At 50.6% G+C, this 18,111-nt stretch overlaps 1 protein-coding gene across 1 annotated transcript in view; it reads left to right on the plus strand.

The window, feature by feature from the left end:
- KLHDC4 (kelch domain containing 4) overlaps window positions 1–18,111 on the plus strand; it is a 461,477-nt gene that overhangs the window by 325,897 nt on the left and 117,469 nt on the right. The window contains exon 9 of the mRNA XM_069636170.1: window positions 17,379–17,587. Within this exon, the coding sequence (XP_069492271.1) occupies window positions 17,379–17,587 (209 nt within the window). The remainder of the gene's footprint in view (window positions 1–17,378; window positions 17,588–18,111) is intronic.

Genomic DNA, 18,111 nt, shown 5'->3' on the forward strand with positions numbered 1-18,111 from the left:
ATTGGATTATCCCTAAGGCATTGTTAGGAAAGCTTTCTCTTTTAGGCATATTTCCCTCCATAGTCTATGGACCCCTCCCTACCCCCACAAATTGTTTGCTTTTGTTTATGAACCTGTCCTGAGGTTTTACACAGAAGTGAAGCGTTCAGATTCACTTCCCTGCCCTCTTTTCTCATTTTGTCATGGGGAAACTGGTCCGTCCTTCAGAGTATCCGTACTGGGAAACTTTTTTTTTTTTTGCTTTTTAAATGTTTTGGTAACTTTTCTTACCATGCAATGCATGGGGAATACTTTTATATCACTTAGGCTTTTTATACTGGGATTTTTGGTTACTTTTGGTTACGTTTTTGATGTGCCGAGGGACTAGCTGGTGGCAGCAATTACATTTTTAAAATGTTTGCATTTATTGTAGCGTGCACATTCACGTTTACTGCTTCTGACATCTAAACGTGACTAGTATCCTAAAATGGTCATGCGACGAGATTCTGACCTTGTCCTTAGACCATTTTGTTTCATGTCCTTCTTACTGCCTTTTCTGGTCAGGAAATACCTAAAATACCTAAAATGGTAATGCATTTGTCAGAAAAGATGCAGCTTTTGCGGACTAGTGCATGCCATTTGTGGAGACAGGAAGTGGGTGGGACTGTCTGGTCCCAGTCCACAAACTGTGGTGCCTGGAAGTCTAGTGTGCATGAATGTCTCTGATTGGACCGTTGCTGGCTGGCTGAGTTAGTGGTGCAGTTCCTTGCTGTTGGAGGGCTGAGTTTGATCACTCACCTGAATTTAGGAAGAGATAGGAGTCCTGCAGCCATTCCAGTAGTTCAGCAAAGGAACCAAGTATCCTGTGCAGCTGACTGAAGACCCATGTACAACCCTTGAAGAGGCCCGGTGACCTTTCCTACATACATACAGTGACTAAATACCTAAAAGAATGGAATAATCTATATCATCCACGTGGAATACAAGAAGATCAAATCTCTGGACGGCAAAACCTTTATGTAAGAAAAACCTAGTAGACCACCAGGGAGCAATAAGGCAGTCTACAGGACTAATCAAAGGAGGAACACACCCATGCATCCCTCTCCCCTATTTGCCAATCTCACATAAATGGTCCTCTTCCTTATTCTCTGTTAGTAAGTCATATATTTGCAATGTTTGCACACTTCATTTTGTGTAAATTGTTATAGATAACTGAGCAAAGGGAGACCAAAACGGCACACATGTTTAGCAGGTGTTGGGGAAATTGCAGAGTGTAGATATACAAAAGGCACAGACATCAGAAGATCTTTTGAAGGATGTTTTGGTAAAATCTTCCTATCATTCTTGTATCACAGTTCTCTTCCTTGGGCTGACCGCTCGTACCAAAATAGTAGTCTTGCCAATGTCTGATCCCAGCAGTCTTTCAGTGGGGAGGTTTGGTTTGGCCACCCTACTCTGAGGACCTGCCATATCCTTCTTGCTGCCACGTCTTGGTCTCGTTCCTCTGCCCACCTCAGCGACCACTCTTTTGGATTTCTTCCTCACACCTGGTCCAGTAAGCTCCCATAGCTACTCCCATGGATTCCCTCCTGGCCTTGGTCTAAAACGCTCTGTGTCTCCTTCTGACTCGTTGGCATACCATTCTCTAAGTCTTAACTTCGTCCAATGCTCACTACCTCCTCTCACAACATCTCTTATGGAGGTCTGCCAATTTCATTCCATAATTCTCCTCCAACCTCTTCATTCAAAAACCCACCTCCAACCTCTACTGTTCTGTGAACCTCTTCCTTATTCTTCTACCTCCTCTGTCAAAAGTCTGCCTCCTACCAACTTCCCCTATCACTCCACAACCTCCCTCCTCCACCACACTCTGCTCTTCCAACATCTGTCTCCAGCTGTTACGCTTCCTCCACCAGCCGTTCTCCAAGTCTTTCTCCTCCCTGTCCACCTGCTCTATCTCCCACACCAGAACTGAGTCTAGAAGCTACTTGTATTGTCCTGAGCCCCTCCGCCAGGAGGGCTTCCAGGGTGATAAATTGTAGCTTTGTTTGTCGGGGGGGCTTCCTCGGGATTTGCTGGGGCAATGTCCTTCCTGTTCCTGGTGTAGTTTGTGCTTCGAGGCTGTAACGGGGTTCGATACGCATTGTACATTTTAGTTCTCTGCCTGACTTGGCTGTAACTGTATCCAGCACATGAGTCCCCGCTGAGGTGCTAGTGTGAAGTTCACCTGCATGGCTGCATATTCTGCCACTCCCTGTCCTTCCCTCCTTGACTGCTGCTCTCCCACATGGCATTTCATGGTATTGGTCCCCTTCTCAAAATCAGGGTTTTACTTGCATATTATTATTTATTATCATTTGTAAAATGTATAAAGCGCAGTCTCACGCAACGTTATCGGGTCGAATTCCAAGAAACCTATAAAATACCAAGAAGTCGCACCAAAAACTACGCCATTAACATTTACATATCATGCACCAATAAGGTAAAACGCCTAAATAATACAGGTAAACCATATTTAAACATACGGAATGGAAAACAAATAGGTTTCTAGTGCTTTAAGCAAAGACATACGAGTGGGCAGTGGATAGATGAGAGGGCAAGGAATTTCAGACTCAGAAAAAGCTTCAGCAGCAAATCATACTTGTTTGAACCTCCTGAGTAGGGTGGCACAGAATTTCCTAGTTCTGAGTGTCACTGGTGCCTCTATGAATAGATCTTTTTGAGGCTAGATAAGCCGGCGTACCCAGGACTATTGCTTGGTAGGTAGTGCAGCAGATCTTGTGAAAAGTGTGCAAGTGAGCAGGCAGCCAATGACTAGAAATGAAAGTAGGTGACGTGTATTAAAATCTCCAAATTCTGGATATAAGTCTGGCAACAGAATGAAAGACTCATTTTAAGAAAGCTAAAGAAGAAGCTGATAACCTGATAGCATACCATTCCCACTGCCCTGACGTGGCAAAACCAAAGCTTTGACAACTGATCTAACAAAGACAACAAGGCTGTTATCTTACTCTGAAGAACAAGCTGGTAAAAAGGTCTGCTACAAACCAGAAATATGTCAACTATATGTATAACTAAACATTTTAATTGAAGTTAAAAATGAAGCCTGAATATTTCACGGAGGACACCAAGGTAGAGGCGAAACCAATCTGAGTGAAGTTATCCAACTCTTGAAAATGGGACAAAGAGGAAGATGGAGTGGAAATCCACAAAAATTCAGTGTGAAGTAGATTAAGTTTTAGAGGATTTGTGACACCCAGGCCTCAATAGCACCAACACAGTCATGCAGCTGCTGCAGAAGACACCTTAAGATAGAATTGTGTGTCATCTGTGTATTAGCCGCCTGAAGACCCCATCTAAGCAACAAATCTCTGTGGTGTGATGTAGCTATTATGGAAGACCGGAAGGAACATTGAGGAACCCCAAAACGCATGGAAAGGCATCTTGACCTGACCGAGCCCACCTGCACAAACTGTGTTCTTATACAAACGAAGGAGAGGTGAACCAGGCCAGGACTGGTCCCATCAAACCCATTTAGCAGGATAACATGTTTCACAGCACCTCATTTTTATCTGTGCCCAAACGCAGCAGAGAGATCCAGAAGCTCAAATAAACAAGCCTCACCGGAGTCCCCAAAACACAGAGCATCACCCACAATCTGTAAAGTGACTGTCTCAGTGCTACTGCTGGACTGGAAACCACATTGATATGTATGTTGGTCTGATTGATGGTCCTCTACTGTACATTTTGAATGGTTTGTGTCCTCCCACGTATTCCTCATTTTATGATGATCGTATCCCAGCTTCAGCTGCTTCTAAAAATATTTCACCAGGGGGCGCTGTGTTTGAGACTGCAGAGTCTAAGTCCCTCGAGGGCCGCCGTCGGGCGTCGACGTCATCCGCTATATAAAGGGCTCGAGCAGCACCCATTACCTCAGTTCCATTTCTCTGACGCAACTGCTTCGTGTTACGAACGGTGCATCAAGAATTTTTTTCGACAATGTCTTCGTCTTCAACTCCCTCCACACCAAAGACAGGGTTAAAAAAATGTCTGAAGTGTGGCAAGAACATGTCTATTACCGACCCCCATCAGAATTGCCTCTGGTGCCTCAGCCCAGATCATCGGGTTGATGAGTGCGGGTCCTGTCTGGCCATGCCAAATAAGGCTCTTAGGGAACGCAGTGGTAAGCTGGCGGTGGGGGGAGGAGCAATATAAGTCTTCGAAAAGAGAAAAAGATTCAGATGAATCCGGTAGAAAATCTCGTCACGAGTCGAGGAGGTTGAGATCGGAAAGTCGCTCGGGGAAGTTTTCCTCGCCTTCGACGAAAAAGTCAAGAAAGTGACGTCATAGGTCTTCTTCCTCCTCGTCCTCTTCTGAGAGGAGAGTAACTTACCCTTCAAATCACGATTCCCCCAAAAAATGGGAGGCCTTTAGGGCTTTGATGTTGAAAATATTCGAGAAAGCGGCCAAGACCCCCTCGAAGTTGCCGCATAGTGATCGTGCCTCTACTCACTCTAAAAGTGACAGAGGAAAATCAAGATCCAAACACGCTAGGGTTGAAAGAGAATCGAGAGTGTCTTTGCGGGAAAGTTCCCCGACGCTTCACTCTAAGTCTAAACCTCCGGTGCATAAATCGGGGTTAAAGGAATCGGTGTCGAAGTCGAAACCAAAACTCGACTCGACACCGTCGACGATCATAGCGTTGTGACCGATGACAAAAATGACGTCGACACCTGTAGCTGTATCGAAGCCTCCTTCGACAGAATTGAAGCCTCCTTCGACACTGTTGAAGGCCAGCTTCTACCCTATCGACACCTTTATCGAGGCATTCTCTAATACCAAGACCCAAGTCGATGCCATTTTCCATGCCTAGACAAATTCCACCTTCTTTGCCAGAAAAGGCTTTCCACCCTCAATCTAGACATTAATGTTTTACATCCATGTCATCTATATATGAGGAACATTCCTCTGAAGAGGAAGTCACTCAAGCTGGAGTCAGATTTAGGGCCAGAGAGGTCCCTGAAGAACTAGTGGACCCACAATCAAAGATAACAGACCTTTATGATTGCCTACAAAATTCCAGTGGCTTAGACACTTCACCTGAAGTGGATTTTGAAAAAACAGACCCTACAGATAATGCTGATCCCATAAGATTTCTAAAACTGGGAAGGGTCATTGATTTTATGGGTTGGAAAGCAGCTTCCCTAGATTTTGACCAGGATGACATGACTGACATCCTGAGTGAGGGTCCCTTAAAAGATCCTGTTTTACCATTCCATAAGGCTTTACAAAATAATGGCAAATTGGAATAATTTCGATTCCAGCAGTAAATAAAAAACTGGTACCAAAATATAGGCCAGCCTTATCAGACCCAGAGTATTTATCTAAGCATCCCTCTACCGAGAGTCATGTTGTTCAAGCTGCTACCTCCACTAGGCAATCAGCTTACTCATCAATACCACCAGATAGGGATGATAACAAAAGTTGATGCTTAGGCCCGGAAAGCTTTTACTTCGGGCAGTATGGCCCTGAAATCAACTGTCACTTGCACATTAGCAAGATTGACTTATACCCTGTGGGACTGCATGTCTTCAGCGGCTGAACGCATCCCGAAAGGTGAAGAACGGGATGGTTTCCTGGCTGTAGTGAAGGATGGTAAAGAGGCTATGGAGGAAGGCCTTCAGTCAGGATTGGACACTGCGGATAGTATAAGCAGGTCCATGGCTCCTAGCACAGTCTTGCGCAGATTCGCATGGCTAATAAAATCTGGTTTTGCACCTGATGTGCAGTCTAGATTGATTAATATTCTCCAGCATGGGGTCTGGCATGGATTCACATGCTCATGAATATTCCCCGTCGTCAGGCTGGGAATCCTCGGTAAAGAAAAAACCAGTATCAGTTTCGTTTCTGATCTGTCTTTCGTAGCAATAACCAATCACTGGTCTCTGCGTCATACTGACCACAGCCAATGACTGCCCTCTACCTAAGCACCGCCTCTGGCAGCCATCTTCAGATTTTTACCGCACGTTCATGTGTTGGGATCCTCGTGCTATTGCTCTCGAGCGTTAGTGCTATTTTTTCGCGCTTTTTTCACAAAAACTTCGATTCTTCGGTCAAAGAGCCTCAAGCTCCACCGATACTACATCCGATCTACGGGGACCCGTGTCGGATTCATCTGTGCCCCTCAAGGGTGAAGATTTCGTCGAGCTACGCTTCGGAGGACTCCAGAAGCTTCTCAGGCCCGGTCTCGGAGATGGCCCAGGAGAAGGGAAGCTCGACGCCCGGAAAGCTGTTCAGGGTCTGCCCTGGATGCCAGCTGCAGAACGTCTTTAAGGAGGACGAACACTCTTTCTGCCTTTACTGCCTTCATGAGGACAAAACGCACGTGGAGAAGGACTGTGCGTTTTGCGGCGACATGTCGGAACGGACCATGAAGGACCGTCATCAACGTCTCGCCAACTGGCTGCAGGGTAAGAGCCCGTCTGGCGAGAAGAAGAAGAAATCCGAGCGGTCTTCTAAGACCTTTGAGGGCGCCCCGGCGACGGGGGCCCAACATAAGGCCAAGCACCGCGAGTCCGCTGGCACCGGGAGCGCCGAACGGTCGGGCTCTACGGGCGCCAGGCAGGGCGCACCCTCCCCGGCACCATCAACCACGAGCCAACGCTCTGGGTCGGGTAAGAGGAAGGCCGAGCACCCGGCGAAGCTCCTGGAGAGGCCCCGGTCGAGCTCGAAGGCAGAGGAGGAGCGTGGCAGTGCCCCCTCCCTCAAGGACAAGGCGGTGAGCGCACCTAGGGTGGTGAAGGCCTTGATCCATCCGACCAAGCCCTCTATCGAAACGGTCGCGGCGGCCCTGGCCCAGCCTGTGGAGGCTACTCCAGTGGTGGCGACCTCAGGGCCCAGAATCTCCCTGCCTCCTCGGAGGGAGTCTTCTTTTATGCCCATCGATAGGACCCCCGTGAAAACCTCCGTGGAGAAGAAGGGGGGGCAGGGCGTCGTCGTAGATTCGGCCTCAACCTCAGAAGAAGAGCTGGTCGAGGTCTTAAGCCACGGCCTAGGCGTGAAACAAGACCAGCCCGTCGGAATGGGTGCCGACGCAGGCGACGACGACGACATCGTCGAGGATGCCGACGGGGCCCCTGCTCGCCCGTCGGATTCCCCTCTGCCAGCGCCGCGAGACAACTCGGCGGCCATTTTGTTGGCCATACAGTCCTTATGCACTGAGATAAGGACGAGGCTACCGTTACCGACGGAGGAACCTCTCCCGTCGGGGGATCCAGAACCGGGACCTTCTGGTGTTCCCCCTGCCAAGAAAAGAAGGATCCATCCTCCACCTCCTTTTCAACCGTCGCGCCCCGTCCAGCCCTCCTCCCCGTCCACCCGAGGGGATGATACGGGGACTGACACGGCAGCGACGGGTACGGACGACGAGGCATACGACGAGGATTTTCCGTCGTCGCCCCCCACCAGGGCTTCTCCGCCCGACGAGATCGGATCTTTCCATTCCATGATCTCCAGGGCTTCCGAGCTTTTTCAACTCTGCCCCGAGGAGAAGAAAAAGGAAGGCTTCCTTTATCAGCGGCGCGAGGCCAAGAGGAAGACGGTCCTCGCAGTGCCTCTGTTGGACGACATTTGGGATGAGGGCCTTTCCCTCCTCAAGAACCCTTCCACGACGCCAGCTAGAAGAGACCGGTACGAGAAGAAGTACCGGGTCCCGGACACGGCCCCCCTATGCCTCCGGGCGCAGCCTACCCCGGACTCCGTCGTCTCCGCGGCGGCCAGGAAGAAAGCGGGGGGGGGTGCGGCCTCCACATCGACTTCCCCGCCGGACGGCGAGGGAAAGAAATTGGATGCTATGGGACGTAGAGTCATCTCGTCGGCAGCGACGACGATTAAAGCGGCCAACGCCTTGGCTATCGTGGCCCGCTACGACAGGGAGCTCTGGTACAAGATGGCTCCCCTGCTGGATTTTCTGCCGGACGACAAGAGGGCTGAGGCCCTTGAGATCCTCCAGGAAGGTGAAGTGGCTTCGGACCACGCCATCACCGTGGCGACGGACATCGCCGACGCGGGGTTCCGCCAGCTAGGCAACGGCGTTTGCCTTCGACGTCGTGGATGGCTCAAAGCTACGGATTTTCGGCAGGACGTCCAGACCAGAGTCCTGGACATGCCCTTCGACGGGAACAACCTGTTCGGGAAGACGGTGGACGATTCCCTCCAGGCCATCAAGGCGGATACTGAGACGGCCCGGGCCCTGGGAGTCCTGCAGCAACGACGGACGCCCTTTCGGAGCGGCGGAGGCAAGGGCGCCTCCAAAGGTTCCGGTGGCGGTTTCGCTTCCTACCGTCAAGCGGCCCGCTCGTCGTCGCAAGAGGCCTACAGAGGACGAGGCAAGTCTAGCGGACCCCGCCGTCGTCGCCAAGGAGGTCAAGGCGGCAAGGCCGCGTCCAAGCAGGATTGAACCGGCCGTGGGGTCGGGCCCCCACCGAAGCACCCCGGTGGGAGGCCGGCTGGCGGGCTTCGTCAGCGTGTGGGAGTCCATCTCCACCGACCGTTGGGTGCTGGAGGCCCTGGCCCGGGGCCACGCGCTCGAGTTTCAAAGAAGGTGCCCGCGCGTCCCCCCCGTGGCCAGGAGAGAACTTCACGTCCCTCAACTTCTCCTGGAGGTAAAGGCGATGCTCAGAAAGGGCGCCATCGAACTCGTCCCAAAGAGGCTTCGGGGCTCCGGAGTCTACTCGCGATACTTCCTCGTGAAGAAGAAGACGGGAGGATGGCGCCCCATCCTAGACCTGCGACGGCTGAACAAGTTCATCAAGGCGCAGAAGTTCAGGATGGTCCCCTTACAGCACGTCCTGGGTCAACTGGAGGAAGGAGACTTCCTGTCGTCGTTGGATTTGGAGGATGCCTACTTCCACATTCCAATCCTAAAGGGGCACCGAAAATTCCTCAGGTTCGTGGTCCAAGGGCGGCATTACCAGTTCAAAGCCCTTCCCTTCGGACTGCGGTCGGCACCCAGGGTATTCACCAAGTGCCTCGCACCGGTGGCGGCGCAGCTGCGCCGCGAGGGGATTCACGTCTACCCCTACCTGGACGACTGGCTCATCCGCGCCAAGACGAAGGAGCTCGCCGTGGTCCACACGGCAAGGACCGTCCAACTCCTCACGGACCTGGGATTCTCCGTGAACTACACCAAATCCCACCTGGTGCCCGCGCAAGTCGCACTGTTTCTGGGAGCGAGGCTCGACACAGTGTCCCTTCTGGCCTCCCCGTCGGAGGAGAGGACCAGGACCATCTTGGGCAAGGTGCAACGGATGCTGGTGGCCGACGCGGCCAAAGTGAGATCCATCAAGTCCCTCCTCGGGATGATGTCTTCCTGCATCTACCTCATTCCCATGTGCAGGCTCCGGATGCGCCCGTTGCAAGAATTCCTGGATGCGCGCTGGATCCAGACGACGGGCAGCTTCGAGGAAAGGATCAAGCTCGACGAGAGTTTCCGGCGAGCGATACGGTGGTGGGGCACCCGCGCGCATCTGACGGCGGGCATGGACTTCCAGACCCCAGCCCACCAGGAGACTGTGACCACGGATGCCTCCCTGGAAGGGTGGGGAGCGCACACCGAAAATCTGCACGCGAGGGGACTCTGGCTCCCGACGGAGAAGTCCCTGCATATCAACGTCCTGGAGCTCCGTGCAGTGTTTTGGGCCCTCAGGTCCTTCCTTCCGTCCCTGAAGGGCAAGGTGGTGAGGATCTTCACCGACAACACCACCACCATGTTTTACATCAGGAAACAGGGCGGAACCAGGTCCCCAGCGCTGTCCAAGGAGGCGCAGGACCTGTGGCATTGGGCCGTCGCCCAAGGGATTTTTCTGGTGCCGTTTCATCTGGCAGGGATAAAAAACACCATCGCCGACTCACTCAGCAGGGAGCTGCGCTCGTGCCACGAGTGGGAACTACGGCAGGATCTAGTGGATCGCCTCTTCCGACGGTGGGGCACACCCCAGATCGACCTGTTCGCGACGGCGACGAACACCAAGTGCCGGAGGTTCGCCAGCAGGTTTCCCCAGACGAGGAGCATGGGCGATGCTTTCTCGTTCCCCTGGGAGGGCCTGTTCCTCTACGCGTTCCCTCCCTTGCCTCTGCTAATCCGGCTCGTCAACCAGCTCAAGAGGTCACGGTGCAGGATGATCCTCGTCGCACCTGCGTGGCCGAGGCAGATATGGTTCCCGGACCTTCTGGACTTGTCAGCGTCCCCGCCGATCAAGCTGCCGACGGACGCAGACCTACTCTCCAGGGAAGGAGGCGCCATCCTCCACCACGACCCGAAGTCGCTGAACTTGCAGGCCTGGCTCCTGCAGCGCTAGAGTTTGGAGGATACGACATACCGGCCGATTGCAGAGAGGTTCTTGCAAAGGCCAGGGCGTCCTCGACTCTTAAATGCTACGGACACAAATGGAAGAGGTTCTCTGTCTGGTGCCACGCACAGAAGATTAACCCTCTACGGATTACGGCTCCCCAAGTACTGCCGTACCTGCTGACGCTGGCCAAAGCTGGACTGGCACACGCGTCCATCAAGATTCATCTTGCTGCGATCTCCCGATACACCAGAACCACGGGGCGGACGTCCTTGTGGTCTCATCGTCTGGTGAAAGAGTTCATGAAGGGACTATTCAGATCGTTCCCGCCGGTGAAGGCTCCGGCCCCGGCGTGGGAGCTCAACGTGGTGCTGACCAAGCTCATGGGACCTCCGTTCGAGCCTCTGCACTCGGCCCCGTTGAAGTTTCTATCGTGGAAGACAGCCTTTCTCGTGGCCATCACCTCCGCACGACGAGTGGGTGAGATCCAGGCCCTTTCCTGCAAGGCCCCGTACTTGACTTTCCACGACACGAGGGTAGTGCTCAGGACGCACCCCTCTTTCATGCCCAAGGTACCGTCGGACTTCCATCTCAACGAACCCTTGGTGTTACCTGTGTTCTTCCCGTCGCCTTCGTCGCCGGCTGAGAGGACTTTGCACTCGCTGGATGTAGCTAGAGCGCTGAAGTTCTACGTGGATCGCACGAAGGGTTTTCGGAAGACGTCACAACTCTTTGTGAACTTTGGACCTGTCAATCAGGGGAAGGCTCTCTCGAAGGCTTCCATCTCCAGATGGCTCTCCGGCTGTATCATGTACTGTCACCGGTTGGCAAACCGACCGCTGCCTGGCCGTCCGAGAGCCCATTCCACCAGAGCGATCGCAGCTACCACGGCGTTCCTATCTGGTGTGCCCCTGCTGGACATATGCAGGGCTGCTACGTGGAGGTCGACGCACACCTTCACGAAATTCTACTGCGTCGACCGGGATTCCAGGGAGGAGTCCAGGGTCGGCCAAGCAGTGCTGCGCAACCTGTTCGCCTGAGGTGAGCCTGGTGAGGAGGTAAGATGCTTAATGTTGAGTTGATGTGATGCTTAATGTTGAGCCTTTGCCACCTCCCGTGGTTGTGCATGTGTGTACTGCTATGTATTCTTTATTCATGAGCATGTGAATCCATGCCAGACCCCATGCTGGAGAAGGAACAAGTTACTTACCTGTAACTGTTGTTCTCCAGCATGGGTCTGGCATGGATTCACATGCGAACCCTCCCGCCTACCCCTCTGCGGCTCTTCACTTGGTCATACTGCCACCTCACGTGCTTCCAAATCTGAAGATGGCTGCCAGAGGCGGTGCTTAGGTAGAGGGCAGTCATTGGCTGTGGTCAGTATGACGCAGAGACCAGTGATTGGTTATTGCTACGAAAGACAGATCAGAAACGAAACTGATACTGGTTTTTTCTTTACCGAGGATTCCCAGCCTGACGACGGGGAATATTCATGAGCATGTGAATCCATGCCAGACCCATGCTGGAGAACAACAGTTACAGGTAAGTAACTTGTTCCTTCCCTTTGACGGCTTGAGGTTGTTTGGCAGCAAGGCGGACGACAGCTTGGAGAAGCTGCATACCTCGAAAGCGGCAGCAAAATCACTCAGCGCCGCTATAAAACAACCTCAACAACACTCTTATGCAGGCTCATCTTCCTGGAAGAGTCTCCCCTTTTGCTTTTATTCCTCTTTTGGAAGAGGGAGTGGGCAGGTCAGTCGTAGAGGCCAACAGAGAAAACCTTTTTGTGGTGGAAAAGGGAGAGGTGCTAGATCAGCCACAGCAGCAGCAACTACCTCCTCAGCCACTGCTGCAGCCGCTGCAAAGCCACTTTGAGGTCTTAACCCACAAAACCCTGTGTAACGCTCACCTGGTATCCACGGGGACGTCACTTAGCCTGTTCTGACCTCTTACGACCTCGAACCCTTCCCTGGAGTCTATTTGACTGGCGACTGGGCCTGAAACACAGAGTTGGTAGAGTTTAACTCCCTATTGTCTGTGTGCTTGAACCCCTTCTTCCCTGGGGTCCAACCCTTCCCTTTGATCCACAGCTCACCTTGTTTTCTTGGATAATGTGCTCTCCATCCTGCCTTCTGCGCAGGGGAGCGTTGATTGATGCGGGCTCGTTGCTGCCTAGTTACTTCACTGGCAAGAGTCCGACAGGTAAGTATGAGTCTTTTAAACAGTTCTCTAACTTCGTTCCTTTCCTTCCTTAGATGATGGCCGGCGTCCGGGGATGGCGCCGTGCTGCTGAGATGAGTAGTGCTGAAGGTGAGTGAGAGCACGATGCACCCCTTTCGTATTTGCATTGAACAGAGTTCTTTTCCTGTGACTTTTAGGTGCCGCAACGTTTTCAGCGTGGATGCCGGTTATGAAGAACAAATGCGGTGGGTAAGCACAGTATGCGGCGCCTCTAGATGTTTCCACGCTAACCTGGAGTGTCTTTTCCCTCTTGCAGATAGATGAGAAGTTCCGGAGACAGAGTTCCCCTAAAATGGCTGGGATTCAGGTAAGCGTTTGAAGCTCGTACAGTATTTAAAAATAAGCGAAGATTTGCAGAATGCTTACCAATGCCTTTTTTCTGTTCTTTTCCCTTTTCCTTAGGAAGCGGCGTGCCGGGATGGGAATGACACTGCCGAAGATGCCCGCAGAACAGAAGGAGTGATGACTGATGGGCAGAAGCGCTGGAATGTAAGGCTGTTCCTAACAGTGTTCTTGTTCTTGCAGGAGCTGAACGCAGAAGAAAGATGCAGGCCTACTGGAGACCGGTCCGATCACATTGAGTGTCATGCTGCAGGTGCAGAAAACGCAAAGCATGTTTCTCAGCCTGGGTGTGGCTTAAATAGTCTCTGGGTATCCCAGGTGCCTCTGGGCTGAACCACACCCAAAAGACTAGACCGCAAATGCAGTTCTGGGAAACCGAAATATGTGGTGGTATCCATCTTGTCCCCATCAATGCACTACAAGTCCAATCCCCAATGTTATCCTATGGGAGTGAGTGAGTCTGGTGCCACAAGCGCCAAGTCTGACTCCAAGTGGGTCTTTGGAGGGATGGAGAGGCCCTTGAGGGCCATGTAGGTGATTGTGGCCTGGCTCCAGCCTGACATCTTGGAGGGCTGGCGACATGAGGGGCAGGAATCATGACACCCTGGTGGGAGGCAGAATCACTCGGTATCTGGACAAATGGCGGGGAATTACGTCAGATGACTGGGCACTAGAGATAGTGACCCATGGTGACTGTCTTCCTTTTCATCAAAGAACTCAAGATCATCCACCAGGAGCCAACCCTGTAAAAATTCCAGACCCGCTCCTTGTGCAGGAGATTTTAACCCTGCTAGAGAAAGGTGCAATAGAACATGTACCTGTAGCAGAGAGGAACAAGGGCTGGTACTCCACCCTATTTTCTCATCCTCAAAAAGGACAGAGGATTGAGACCCATCTTGGACTTGAGAAGCTTGAACAAGTTCCTCAGGAAGGACAAGTTCAAGATGGTGACCCTTTCTCAGATCCTTCAGTCCATCTCAAGCACAGAAAGTACCTGAGGTTCGCAATTGGTGGTTCTCATTATCAGTTTCGGGTTCTACCATTTGGGCTAACCTCCGCCCCGAGGGTTTTCATCAAACTGATGGCAGTGGTGGCAGCGAGTACCAGAAGAAAGGGGATTCATGTCTACCCTTATCTGGACGATTGGCTAATCAGGGCGAGTTCATAAAAACGAGCCCAGGAACATCTGGCCTTGCCTTCCACTTCTTACACAGTCTGGGCTTCTGCCACAATTACAAGAAGTCACAAATGATTCCAAGCCAAAAACTTAAATTCATCGGAGCAATCCTGGACACTTCCTCAGGGAAAGCCTTGTCTCCCGAGGAGAGAGCTCACCACATTCTGCAGATGGTAATGAAATTTCAAAATGCCCAACATCTACCGACATTCGATTTTCTAAGGTTGCTAGGCCTCATGGCATCCTGTTTTTTTCTGGTGCCAGAGGCCAGATTGAGGATGAGATCCCTTCAGTGGGCCCTCAGGAATCAATGGTGCCAGTTTTCAGGGCAGATGTCAGAACTTCTACAAGTCCCGACCAAAGTGGCTCAAGATCTCCTGTGGTGGGCTTGCAAGGAGAATATCCTCAAAGGGGAACCTTTTTGGCAACCATGGCCGGAGATAACGGTAGTGACGGATGCCTCACTCACGGGGTGGGGAGCCCACACCAACGATCTGACAATCAGCGGTCGTTGGCCTCCATCAGAGTCCAATCTACATATCAAACTTTTGGAGCTGAGAGCAATCAGTCGCGCTGAAGGGTTTTCTGCCCCCTGTACAGGGAAAGAATGTCCCGATAATGACGGACAACACAGTGGCCATGTACTATCTCAACAAAAGAGGAGGCGTAGGATCACTCCCACTGTGCAGAGAGGCAATGCAGCTCTGGTTCTGGGCAATGCAAGAAGGAGTCTCTCTATCGGCAGTTCACCTAGCCGGAGAGCTAAACACGGTGGCAGACGCTCTGAGCAGGCAGAGCACAGTCTCCCACAAATGGGAGCTAGCTCAGGAAGTCCTTCAAGAGATCTTCGCCCTTTGGGGAACCCCTCAAGTGGATCTGTTCACGACTGGGTCCAATCGGAAGTGCAAACTGTATTGCTCAAGGGAATTTCCCCCAAGAGGAGCTCTAGGGGACGCGTTCGTAGTGGACTGGGTATTTACACTTCTTTACGTGTTTCCTCCAGTCTCTGTGATTCCTCACGTAATCAGGAGGTTGAGAAAGTTCAGGAAAACCATGACCCTAATTGCCCGGATTGGGCCAGGAGGACGTAGTACCCGAACCTTCTGGACATGTCCATCTGCCCTCCAATACATCTTCCACAAAGAGAGGATCTTCTCTCGCAAGAGGGAAGGTCTGGTTCTCATCCAAATGTCAAGACACTCGGCCTTCACGCATGGTTTCTGAGAGGCTAAAATATAAGGATTGGGACCTCACGGATGACGTAATGGTGATTTTGCTTTCGGCCTGAAGGCCAGCAACAAAATCCCTGTACCGGTGTCGTTGGGACAAGTTCAGTAACTGGTGCAGGGATAAGAATGTGGATCCATTTCTTTGTAATACTGCAACAGTACGTTCTTTTCTCTTACACTTAGCCAATTTGGGGCTCCATGTTGGAATGATAAAAGGTTACTTGGCAGCGCTATCTATCTTTAAGCACTCCTCGGAAGCGGTGTCCTATTTTTAAATGCCTTTAGTCATTCAATTCTTGAAAGGGTTGACAAATGTATACCCTCCAACACCTTTTCAGGTGCCCATCTGGGATTTAAATCTAGTCTTAAAATTTCTCATGTGTGCTCCTTTTGAGCCTTTACATTCTTGTCCATTAAGACTGCTCACTCTCAAAACAATTCTGTTAGTGGCTATAACATCAGCCCGCAGGGTAAGTGAGTTGCAGGCACTGTCTTGTAAGCCTCCTCACACTATTTTCCATAGGGACAAGGTTATTTTAAAAGTCAAATCATCATTCTTGCCTAAAATTGTGTCTATATTTCATCTGTCACAAAAGATTGTCTTACCTTCCTTTTATCCTCCACCTCACGCTAGTAAGGAAGAGGAAAGGTTACATAGACTGGACCCAAAAAGGGCTCTCAATTTCTATATTTCCATATTGGCAAATCTCCGACAATGTGACCAACTATTCGTTGGATATACTGGGCACAAATGGGCCTTGCAGTATCTAAACATACTCTATCCAGATGGATAATTCTAGCAATCTCTGAATGCTATAAACTAGCTGGGAACGAGCCTCCAGATGGATTAAGGGCTCATTCAACCAGAGGCATGGCAACTTCCACGGCCCTTCAGAGGTGTGTCCCGGTGCAGGATATTTGTGCTGCGGCCACCTGGTCGTCAATGCACACCTTTGTAAAGCATTACTGCTTGGATTCTACTTCATACCAAGGAGGACTATTTGCAAAAGCTGTCCTTCATTCAGTCCATAATTAAAATTCCTAGTACTCCCACCTCCAAGATTACCACTGCTATGGGAGTCTATCATAAAATGAGGAATACGTGGGAGGACACAATCCAATCGAAGAGCAAGTTACTTACCAACTGTAACATTCTTTCGATTGGATGTTCCTCCCACGTATTCCTCATTGACCCTCCCATCCTACCCCTCCATACAGTTTACGCCAGTTGCACTCTGACTTCCTTAAGAGCCTAAAGACTTGAAGCCTGATCAGCTGATGCAACCATGAACACCGTAAAAACAGAACTGAGTTAACGGGCGCTGCAAGAGCCCTTTATACAACGGATGACGTCGATGCCCGACGGCGGCCCTCGAGGGACTTCGACTCCACGGTCTCGAACACAGCGCCCCCTGGTGAAAAATGTTTCCGAAGCAGCTGAAGCTGGGATACGATTATAAAAAGATGAGGAATACGTGGGAGGAACATCCAATCAAAAGAATGTTACAGTTGGTAAGTAACTTGTTCTTCTCTAGGATCTTTCCCAGAAATGGGAAGGTGATAATGGGGCGATAATTTGTCTGATCAGTGGGAGCCATAACATTTGTGGCGCATTTGTCCCATTTTTAGAGCTCCAGAAAAGACCCATACTTTGAATGACCAGTTCATTAATGGAAGCCAATACCCAGAGGTAGCATCTGGAATCAAAAGTCGTAAACATCATAAGTTTTCTTCATTAAAAAGACAAACGTCCAGCTGAGGAAGTGGATAAAATGAATCCTAGATTGTGGAAACAAGAGAACTGCAAAAGAGAGGTGTGCAGAGAAGGGAAGTGCAAAGTTGCATATTGTTAGGAAGTGTGACAATCTAACAGATGTTTCATCTTTTTTTAAAAGTGTAATCCTGCCACGTGGGGAATGGTCACTTGTTTTTTTTCTCTCCCATTTTCCGTTTATTTGATTTATGCAAAATAATTTGTCACGTTTCTTTGCTTCATTAACTGAACTTATTCCCTTGATCCTTTTCTGCCATTACACTGCCTCTCTATTTTCTAATTTGTAGATAAATGGGTGTGGTCCAGAATAAGTGCCTCTGGTGTGAAACCCACCCCAAGGACTGGATTCTCCATGGCTGCTGGTCCCAACAACCGCACCGTCCTATTTGGGGGCGTCCATGATGAGGAAGAAGAGGAGAGTATTGAAGGCGATTTCTTCAATGATCTCTATTTCTATGACATGGTGAAGAGTCGCTGGTTTGCAGGGCAGCTAAAGGTAATTCCTAACGGTGTACTGTAACGTCATAGGACCACATCCTCTCCCAGTATCTTCAACTCAGTTGCCCCAATCAGTCATGACGTGTCTTAAACCCCTCCCAAGCTACTGTGCCTCTCTCTTACAGGGAGAATTTTACCCCAGAGACATTTGCTGTTGCCCCGCTTTTTTCTTCATCCAATTTAAATGTTCAATTTCCTTAATCTCAAGACCAGATAAGTGTGTGACAAGGTGTTCACAAAAACAATCTATGCCTATTTGATGACTTTACTGTAGTGCAAAGTGTCCAAAGTCTACAGTGGTGATTCGAAATAGTACTAAGGCATAGTAAAATAACCGAACATAACACTTTGACATATGAAGGGAGCGCCTGAAGTTGAGCCATGGTTGAAGGGTTTGAGTTGCCGTCATTTCTAATGTTCATTTGCTTCGGTTGGATCGGCTTTGAAAGAAAGTATGTTAAGATCATTCTTTGGGCAAAACTATTTTTAGAACTAGTGGAGACCATGAAAGTCGAGAACTCT

This window comes from Ambystoma mexicanum, chromosome 1q, assembly GCF_040938575.1.
Source record: "Ambystoma mexicanum isolate Mex_15411 chromosome 1q, UKY_AmexF1_1, whole genome shotgun sequence".
Taxonomy (NCBI): domain Eukaryota; kingdom Metazoa; phylum Chordata; class Amphibia; order Caudata; family Ambystomatidae; genus Ambystoma; species Ambystoma mexicanum.